General features: G+C 34.3%; 1 protein-coding gene across 2 annotated transcripts; it reads left to right on the forward strand.

Moving 5' to 3' along the window:
• Positions 1-1,107: 1,107 nt before the first annotated feature.
• On the forward strand, positions 1,108-10,395 carry LOC145893985 (uncharacterized). 2 transcript variants are annotated; one of them, XM_082982410.1, is made up of 14 exons: positions 1,108-1,245; positions 1,598-1,659; positions 1,869-1,959; positions 3,346-3,459; positions 5,598-5,637; positions 6,855-6,909; positions 7,268-7,405; positions 7,469-7,618; positions 7,880-7,981; positions 8,366-8,465; positions 8,573-8,626; positions 9,130-9,270; positions 9,628-9,710; positions 9,840-10,395. In XM_082982410.1, the coding sequence occupies exons 1-14, from the start codon at positions 1,200-1,202 to the stop codon at positions 10,062-10,064; spliced, it is 1,401 nt and encodes a 466-aa protein (XP_082838536.1). In that variant the 5' UTR covers positions 1,108-1,199; the 3' UTR covers positions 10,065-10,395. The 2 variants fall into 2 exon arrangements, with proteins under 2 accessions (XP_082838536.1, XP_082838537.1); XM_082982411.1 differs by having other exon boundaries at positions 1,228-1,252; positions 1,604-1,659.
• Positions 10,396-11,051: the final 656 nt, after the last annotated feature.

The raw sequence follows: 11,051 nt of genomic DNA on the forward strand, positions 1-11,051 counted from the left end.
CTAAAATATATCTTGTATGAACGAATATTGTCAGAGTTGATAGCATAGGGATGTTAAAGTTACATTTGATGTTTTTGGATAGTCATTGTATTCCATTTTGTGTATGTACTTGTCTTTTGTTTTTGATAAATCCCTTAAAGTTGTGTTCACTCGAGCGTGAAATATATTTCGTTGAAAGAAAAAAATATTTCGGACCACCATCACAAAGCGTGACCGCAGTCAAACCCATTTCGTTGCGATATACTTTATAGGTGTTCAAAAAACGCTATTGTAATGTGATGTACATGTTCTAAGCCTGTTCTACACCAATGTTTAAAAAATTATATGTCCCGGAACATTATTAAATTGGCACTTGTATGCAGCACCGCAAATGCTCATTGCCTACTGTTTGAGTCAAAGCCTTTGACGAACAATGCGCATGCATGCTGGGATTCACACAGCGTGACCACAGTCAAACCCATTTCGTTGCGATATACTTTATAGGTGTTCAAAAAACGCTATTGAAATGTGATCTACATGTTCTGAGCCTATTCTACACCAATTTTTAAAAAATCCTATGGCCCGGAACATTATTAAATTGGCACTTGAATGCAGCGCCGAAAATACGCGAATACTGGGATTCACACAGCGTGACCGCAGTCAAACCCATTTCGTTGCGATATACTTTATAGGTGTTCAAAAAACGCTATTGAAATGTGATCTACATGTTCGGAGCCTATTCTACACCAATTTTTAAAAAATCCTATGGCCCGGAACATTATTAAATTAGCACTTATATGCAGCGCCGAAAATACGCGATCGCTGGGATTCACACAGCGTGACCGCAGTCAAACCCATTTCGTTGCGATATACTCTATAGGTGTTCAAAAAACGCTATTGAAATGTGGTCTACATGTTCTGAGCCCATTCTACACCAATTTTTAAAAAATCCTATGGCCCGGAACATTAATAAATTGGCACTTGTATGCAGCGCCGAAAATACGCGAATACTGGGATTCACACAGCGTGACCGCAGTCAAACGCATTTCGTTCGTTGTGAACACAATTGTTTGAAGCCGTGTTCAATCATGCGTGTAATAATTTAGGTTTTAACCAATTTACATTTTGCCGAAATGACGGTGGTATCGGTAATGCCCAAACTTTGTTTACAGTACGATGTGAAGAACCGCATTTGACTTCCATATTATATAGGTATAGCCATGTGGAAAAATACTTGTTCTGATGAAATACAAGAAAGAAAAAATGGTAAGATGTTTAATGTTTAAAATTCTAACTGTAACAAACCTGTAGTTTTTACTGGTGAGACAACTTGTGTTACGAATCGAAGTCGATTTTGTGTGAAATTGTGCGTAACTATGTTCCAGAAATATTGGAAACCCCAAATTATGTCACTATGTATTATAGGGGACAAGTTTAGACATAGTGTTGCAATCGTGTGTTTCCATGAATAATTAAGTCTGTTCACGGAGCTTTTAATTCAGTAGTCTATATCAGCAAGAACACGCAAACAGACTTTAGCTTCAGCAAAGCAGCGACTGGGAATCCTATTGGTACGCTGCACTAGCACCAAATAATATGTCAATATGACTTTCTGTAGATGAAGTTGACTGGGGAGCTCTAGCTCAAGCTTGGATTAAAAACAAGTGTGATGAGAACAAGGTTAGTTTTTATTGACTTTAATGTTACAGTATTTGACATGGTTTGGGATATATATATTAATGTTTCCGACTTCGCGTCAACAACGGGCCTGACGTCACAATGCTGTAGGTAAAGATTGGCTGAAAATGCATTGGTTTTCCAAAATACTCCCCTGAGTTGTAATGTATTATTGTCTTTGTGCACTGGAATAAAAGTGTCTTTTTACACAGTTTTCAAATGTTCCAAATTTTCAAACACATTGTCCATGGAACCAATCTAATGCAACTTATTCAACTTTCAGTGAAAACTGCAGTGTTGCGGGTAAGTTGTATTTTCAGAATGTACAACCTAGACATACAATAAAAGTCAAATGAAATAGCTTACATGCAAAATGCTGTTACCTATGAATATGAGAATGATTTTTTTATAAATTTTGAATATAATCTGTTAACGAAGCTAAATGTCAGAGACTTGGCATTACATTATATAAACATATTTCAACAAATCTGAATTATAGTAAAAGATTTTAAGGCACATTACTATACAGTTGAGAACTGACTGTTAAAACAACAAAATTGTTCTTTTGGCATTTTCAAGAAATGTCAGAATAAACTTGGGCAAGGATATTATGGCGAGCGTGAAATATGTTCCATTGTGCATCATGCAAGCTTGCGTTGTAAGGCGTTGGACGTCTTATCATGATCCGATCATTGATTATTCAGTCACACATGCAACAAGATCTTAATAGATGTAATTAGAGATTTCGAACTCTGAGCTGTATGCAAACGTGTCTGTAACAAAGCTAGTCATTTGTGAATAAACTATCTAATTGTGTAAATTCTTTTCCAAAGCACTTGGAAATAAATGGGAACTTCTTACCCCAATAAAAAAACAAATAATTCTTAGACAAAAATACTGTTAGTGCAAAATACTTGTATTATTCTGAATAAAAGATGCTGAGTGACATATCAAGCAAGTATTTTAAACACACTTGTGTTCATCATCAGTGCTAATACCAAATGACTGTGACCATAGGCTTATCCAGGATTTTTTAAAGGGGGGTTGAAATTTCTTTGGGAATTCCTCGATTTTCCGGTGTAAACTAAGCGAGCATTGCGAAATATGAAAACCAGTGTTGGCGCAAAATGTCACATAAAACGGTCGCTTCCTGGTTTGCCCAATCGTGTAACGTTATGGAACATGCAAATGCTAGTTTTTGTGGTAGTGCTTGTGCCGTAGTTTTATTACTACTACTGAAAGAAATGATCGCATATATTTGGTGTTCGGTTTTGGTACCTAATTAACGGAGCCATTAGATGCGGTTAAAATTTTTTTTCAGACATTTATCATGCTGTAATTTTTTGTCAAAATCTGGGTGGAAACCAGTTTAGTTGAACACGTTGCCACTATTACGCATGTTAAAAACAACTGTTATCGCATGCATAGGTGCAAAGAGGAATATAAGGCCACCGCATGCAACATAATTTGTAGTAGAAATGAATAAACTTATAAGGCCGCGTTTTCGAAAACGGTATTGTTGACGGGTTATTGACCAAGGGCACAACAAACGATTGTTTCATAAGAGTCGTCGCTGTAAGAGTTTCACACCCCCCAGAACAATGTGCCAAAATGTTGAGGGGGGTTATCTGACACCTAAACACCCCCCCAGATCCGCCACTGTGTTTAATGTATAAACTTCTGCTTTAGCTGCTCAGAACAACCATTGGTTTTCCTCATCTTTGTGCTATCCACAACCAGCTGCCTTGGCCTTTTCACCACCACTGCCATTGCTTCCGCCTCAACCACCTATTCCCAACACAGGTTTGTAACAGTATCAGTTGCTTAATCTGAATTGTTTTAAGCAGTAAAATTTATATTGAATTACCCCCAAGTTGAAAAGCAAAAAAGCAGGTAAAGCAAGTAAAATCTTCCAAGATACATGACATTGCGGTCAGACTTGTACAAGCAGCAGGGGATATCTGTACGTCTTGCGTAATGCCAATGCTCAAATGCCTACTCCAACCCATCGCAGTCAATCCCAGATCAACGAATACTGTAAAGCAGCACACATTACACGACAGAGTTAATAAACTGCAATAAAATGTTTTTACTTCATGAAATCTACCTAACCAGCAGCACTTCTTTCACGTGACACAAGTTAACCATCAATTCAATTTTAAATGTTACTAGAACAACTTTGTGTCCACGCTTCTGGTTTTAGAAAACATGTTTCGCTTTTTATTAAAGCATCTTCAGTTCTACAAACAAAATAAACAGAAAAGACATAGTTAGACGCTAAAAATTATAAAACTGGCCGAACAGTAGAAACCTCTGGTGCTAACATACTGCACGACGCTCTGATCAGATGTTACAAGTGACCTACTTTTTTATCACAACAGGCGTACATTGGTTAATCAGGTGAAACAACGATAAAAAGATTGTAATAAAATAAATAAATGAAATGAAATGGGTGGAGGGTCACGTAACTGACGGTAAAATTAATTTTTGAATGTTGATTTTTGCGTTTAAGTGTTTGTGCCATTTGTCCTCGTATATGTCCAATTGGTCCATGGGCGGTTGTTGTAAAAATAAACTGGATACATCAGAATGCCCACAGAGAACAACAATTAAAGATATGACTGTAAATATCATCTGCTGAAACCTAGTTTCCATCACTGAAGCACTACATAAGCAAAGTTGTTTCAATACTGAAGAAAGGAGACAGTTGGTTGATCTGGTAACTAACACATTGGAAAATATCATCATACAATACAGAAGTACATTTTACACGCAAGAGAACGAAATTTTAAGCAGAGATTACCATTCCATGTCAGGTGCCAATATTGCCATACACTATGCACACAAATGAATAGCAAAGTTGTTGAAGCAAACATAATTTCAAAAGGTGTATTGATGATATAATATAGATAACAGGCAGAAAGAACATCCATGTGGAGAGCACTGGCTCAAAATAACTATATGCACTAGTACTGACGCTGACAAGGAATTAGATTTTTTAGATGTGCGGCATGCAACATGCACACAGTACCCATTTAGCAAAACATTTCAACTGTCTTCATGGCACCTCACATCACCCCTTGTCTGTCTACCAAGCGATAGTGACTTCATGAACTAGATGAAGATTTTCTGGAAAGCTTGCAGGATTTGGAATGCAAATTAAACAAATCCAATTTTTCCCAAAAAATGTCACAGTGGGCATTTTGAATGAGTCTCTGTGAAAAGAAAGCCAACATATGCCAACACAAACATCCACACTTTGCAAAAGAAGAAAGGTCCCTGCATGTGGGCGATATGCTTTTCAAGACTGCTTAAACTCACAAACATGGAAAGACAACTTAAGCCCAATGCAATGGTTGCCTACAAAAGACTACCAACTCTATCACAGACACTAACAAATTATAAAAATATTGCATTTTTGTGTATAAATTAAATTAGACAGAAACATTTGTTGTAATAAAAATCTTGTAATCTTATGTCAGAAGAACAGTTCTTTAAAATAAAAACTAATTCTTTGTATTTACATCATACATGCTTTACATGATTTAATATGCTCTTAGTAAGCTTAGAGAATCAGCAAGCATTGTTTTACTCTTGCTAAGAAATGATGTAGACTTAACATTATGACTATATTAATAGGCTGTGGACTGCTTCTTGGTAAGTATATTTAAGCACAATGCAGTTTCTCTGTTAACATCAAAAAAACTTAGTAGTTTTAATAATATTTTAAAATCCCTGGTGATGATCAGCTGAATGCATTAAATAACTTTTTAACGTTTTCAATTGGAATTTGTTTGTAAATTGTATATGCGTCGGTGAAACTTTTTAAAGAAAGGCCTGTAAAGTTTCCCAAATTTTATTTTGCTTAAAGAGCAACTGATCTCTAGAGACAAAAGCTTTTTTGTTCAGAGATGTTTAATAACAAGGCTGTTTGCTTTTAGATAATTCAAATTCAGTCACCAATAAGGAAGAGGTCTACAGGTATGTAGATTTATTATCTAGACCATAGGCGCCGAATTTTTTTTCGGGTATGCCAAATTATATGAAGTCATTTTTTGACGTCATAAAATGCAAAATATCTTTGTTGGCGCTAGATAGGGTGGGACGTAAGACTATGTGAAGGCTTGTAGTTTACGAACGTCACGCAACGCGAAGCACTTTTCCAAATGAACGCATGCTTATGTTAAAACAGCAGTGATATTTGTCAGTTTGAATAAGGTTCTCTCCAACACCTATTAAAACCGCTGTTACGAATTGTGTTTACTACCTATGTTTAGCGTGAGGGCTTACTTATGCATTATGGTTATTAATTCGTACAATGTGGTAACATCACGCTATAAGCAGTGACACCAAGTAACTTGTGGCGGCAAATTGGGCCTCGTGGTATTACATTGGTTGAAGCAAGCAATAAACATCTCGTTGTTACTGCAACGATCATGCCTTTTAAAAGTCAAGGACCCTAAATTCTAAAGCGAGGTTCACCTATGAACTCGTATGCGACATACCCGAGATTTTCGTCCAGATAGTCGAGGCACACCCGTGTTCGGTGCCTATGATCATTGCTGTTTCCCTTCTGTCTTTTGTTTCCCCTCTCTACCTTGACGCTTTTTGTACGCTGCTCATTTGAGTACTGATGATGAACACTGTATGAGTTCGAAACGTTTACCAGCATTATGATGAACAGCATTCTAGCTTTGGCTTTTTTATTTAGACTATTTAACTCCAGATACTTTGCACCCAAATATGTACATTTAAATAACATGATCATTAAGTAACATGATCAACTTTGTACTATATGTAATGATTCATTGATATTCTTCAAATTTCTTTACCTGTTTGGTAACCCAATGATAATGTCTGGCATACCAGCGAGGTTGCAGTAGTTTTTTTAAGTCTAAGTAAAATAAAATAAATTAATATATAATTTGTTGGAATTGGGTTAACTATTAATTTGCGTTAATTAAACATGGCCCACCTATTAGAGTTCCAACCACTAATCAACTTTGTTTTTTTGCTGCAACAAAAAAGTTTAATTGCAATAAACAAACCATACTTAGGCTTCCACTAGGATAAAATCTTACTGTACCAATATATTTGAAAATTACATTCCTTTTTTGGTTGCTGTAATAATTTTTTTATACTTCATTATCCCAAATTACGCATGTATGAACTTAATATTTGGCAATTTTGTTTTGTAGCAAGGTGCAGCAAGAACAAGACGTTTTAAAAAAAAACCAGACAGCCATGCACAAGGTAGAAGCATTATCAAATCCTAGAAATATATGTGTACTAAAATCATCGCTGTATTAAAATTAATGTTTGGAGGTGTGTTTTTACTGGTGTTCAGGCAAATAGTGTACCATCACTACTGTCACATACTGTAAGCTATTGTTAATCTTTTTGAAATGTTTTTAATTCAAGCTAGACTCACATTTTTGAACTTATTGAGGATTTGGTCAATGATAACATCTGTTCCAATATTTTTTTAATTCCGCAGTAGGCCTTGTCAGTCTCTGGTATCTTAACTGCTGTAGTTTCTTGTACAATGTGACAGATTGATTTTTGAAACTCTTAATAGCACAAGCAATGAGTATTTATTTGTTTCTTTTAGGGTTTTACTAAGTTTACAAATTTAATCACAATGCCAAGAAATCCTAACCCATCACCTCTTGATGAAAACGAATGCACCAAGAACATTTCTGCATGGTCACCAAATTGCTCCACACAAAAACCTGGATCACAACAAATTGTATATTAAGCACATGTCATATGATAATAAATACTTTTTGTTATATTTATATTACCTTATCAGTATCCTGCCAAACAAACCTCAAGAAAAATTTTACCAGCATGGATTCGTGATGGATTAGAAAAAATAGGAAAAAACAACATACAGAAACAACCTACCAAATTTACAACTGATGAAACAAAATCTGATTGTAGGCCATATGAGAATTGGCAGGTAAAATTAACATTTGAATTAAACACAGCTGCTATATATATGCAAAAAATGCATTTATATTTTATATTTCAAACATAAACATTTGTCAAAAGTATACATGTTTTTCCCAGTTGCATTATTTCTTTGTGATCATATACCTAATTGACTAGTTGCATGTGCTGAAAAATAACACTACAAGTTGCAGTAGAAAATACAAGTTTATTGTTGGTTGCGAAGCAGTTGCAAAACAAATATGTACAGTATCTACATTGTGCATTGCAGAAAGGAGATAATGGTGACAGCGAATCTGATGCAGAGCTGCCAACAGAGGAGGAAACAAAATTACATCATCAACAGGAAACTAGATATGAGGAAGAAGATTTAGTAATTTTATTTCTTTATTGCTAGAATGTTTGGTCAAAACAAACATTATAATCTAGATTATTAATTCGTGAAACTGTTACTTTGTGCATGAAAATAGGTATGTTACTATTCACTAAAATTTAGTTTTTTACAACTAATTCACTAATTAAACACTCCACCAAGTAAATGCAAATACATGTTTTATCATAACTATTATTATTGAGCTGCTGACAGTACACACTTTGTTTCAACTTATCGATCTCATCAATGCAGCTGGTAATAAGCATGGTCTTATCAGTTAACTAGCCCGCAAATGTTTTTCCAGTTGGGTTAATACTTAATTGGTTGAAACAGTTTACTTTCTGCAACTCATTATTAATAACGTTTTTAAAACTACTATTACAGATGGAAAAAGTGAAAAGCTACCTGACAACAATTCTTTTGGAGGTTACTGACAGTGAAATTGCATGTATTTCGGCTGAGGTTTACCATCATTGTAGCAAAGGTAACAGGGTATGCTTGAACAATAAAGCTGGTGCTTCGTTTTAGTATTTATTTTTATTAATGAGCTCACTTAGCTGTATTGCTTTAAACATTCTTTATTTTGAAAAGCACCTGCTAAGCCATTAGTCCAGTCAAGTGCCCTATCATCAATTTGCAACACTGGTAAGTTTGTTTTATTTGATATTGGTTATGTTTGTACTTGGACTTCGTTTGTAAGATCAACACATCAAAACTGTGATTTTGTAAACAAATTTTAAAATAATCGGAAGCATCAAGGAATTTTTTTTAATTTACAATGTTGTTTATGTAAGTAAACTTGCAACAGTTGGTTGGTTTTTGCCAGTCCTTAAAAGACATCATTAAAAAATTGTTGGGTATGTTTGTGTTTGGCAGAGAGAGAAAGTAAATTGCAGCTAGGTAATTGTAAACCATGTTCAAATGTTTTTGACATGAAAGATACTGTTAAAGAAATGCTTTGTTGGTAAGAAGCTACGAAAAAAAAACACAAAAAATATTTTGCATTTTAATCAATTATAATTTAATGTTTAATTGAACATGAAAAATAACTATGGAAGTTATTTTGTGAAGTGGAAGTATTTAGTTTTCAAAACTATTCTTTAATTTTTCTGGTGTTGATAATGATAAAAGTAACAAATATTTTTTAGGTCTTGTGGCTGGTTACAGCTCTGATGAGGAATCAGTTGCATCAGATGACCAACACTTTTTTATTGATCAGGAAGCATTAAATGAAAAAATTATTTTTTTTCGAGATCAACAAAAAGGAAGACTTGGAAGTATTGAAGCAGGTACACTAATATGTATTTTTGTAGATATGTTATTATAAACAAATGAATGACTTGGGAACAAGGGAAATGTGTGACAATTTTAAGCTGAACAAAAACTTGGGTGGATTTTCCAGTTTCAATGTTTTCTCGTAATAACTACATGTTTAGATTCTTGCTTAACTGAATTGTTCTGCACCACATTGTAGCATTGATTGACTAACCGCCACTTTTTACTGTGAAACATAACAGTCAGTTTACCCCCACTAAGTGCTCAATGTTTAAAACATATGTTTCAATTCTTTGTAAACTACATGTTAAGTAAGATCTCTTTAATTAATTAATTAAAATCTCTTGCCAATAAAAATGTTTTGGTTTCAGAAACAAAAATGAAGGCATGTAGGTCTCGTAATGTGAGTAGTGAAAGTGATGTAGAGGTGGAAAGCAAGAGTCGACAGCATCAAGTAAAACTATTTACCATATTTGTCTTAATAGTGTTTTTATATGTGTTGTCATACATTGTTGAAAGAGTGGTTTTGGCATACATCAAACTTGTTAATTTTTGGAAACATTCATGTAAATATTTGTTTTAGAGGACAGATTCAGATAATAAACTCTTTAACTTGGACCATGGAACTAGTTTTCAAATTTCGTCCAGCAAGGAGGTTTTAAAGAACCCAGAAGAATCTGCTTTACAAGGAAACAAAACCACCTTCAAATCTGATGACATTCTCAGTACAAGTACAAGTAAAAGAAAACGGAAACATTCAAAAAAAAGTCACAAACATTCATCCAAAAAGACAAAGAGTCGAAGTTAAAGCCTAGATAAATTTAAAATTTGTTACTTTTTTGTTTTGTATGCAAGTTTGAATTAAATTAATTTGTGTACAAACAACTTTATGTATAGTATTCTCAAATTGTAGACAATTTATTTTTTATAGAATTAAGTTTCTTGTATTTTAGCAACAGACAGAAAATGTTTTGATGGTTATAATTTTCAGTGTAGCATGTTAAACAAGAATTCAAAGCAAGCATCTAGAAAATTGGTTTCAAAGTATGTGCAACTGAGAAACAATTTATTATTTGTCAAACTTATGGTTTATGTAACAAAATCTAGTCTTATGGAAAACTATACAATATGTGAAAAAATAGTCTTTTGTGTTATATGAACAGAAAATTACCTGCTTTGCAAGCAAGGTTATAGGTCCCGAATTAGTAGGACACAAAAGTGTTAATTAATCAATAGCCGAAGGACAATTAGTAGCATTCGCAAAGTCAGGAATTATGATTATTTCAACACCATAAAATGACAGGAGGGTGCCTACAAAACCATTGACCCAACATCATAACTGCCAAGAAAGTATCGGTTTGACACCATGATGACTGCATGACCAGTCACCGATGGTCTGTTTTTGGATCCATAAAACCAAATTCTGTGAGATTACATTGCAATCTGTTAGACCGAAAACCATGATCTGTTTATTTGTGAAAATAGTGGCAAATATATAGGGAGATATTGTAGATGCGCGTGTTCTATATTGAGAATACTCCATATAGATCTGACACCTAACAATCTTTTATTGAGATGGCAAAACTTACAGACATGAAAACAGCAAATCCAAGAGTTGAGTTATCAATTTATACGTTCGGTATCGAAATAATCACAATGACATCGAGTTGAATGATCTGATCTGAATGAATGACTGAATATTTGACAAGGCATTACATCGCTTTTTAAACCCACTTGCAACTTCCTTTCATACAATAAACTTCTTCAAGTCAAAAATGCCTCTAGGTCAAGTCAT

Source organism: Ascidia mentula, chromosome 3 (genome assembly GCF_947561715.1).
Source record: "Ascidia mentula chromosome 3, kaAscMent1.1, whole genome shotgun sequence".
In the NCBI taxonomy this organism is placed as follows: domain Eukaryota; kingdom Metazoa; phylum Chordata; class Ascidiacea; order Phlebobranchia; family Ascidiidae; genus Ascidia; species Ascidia mentula.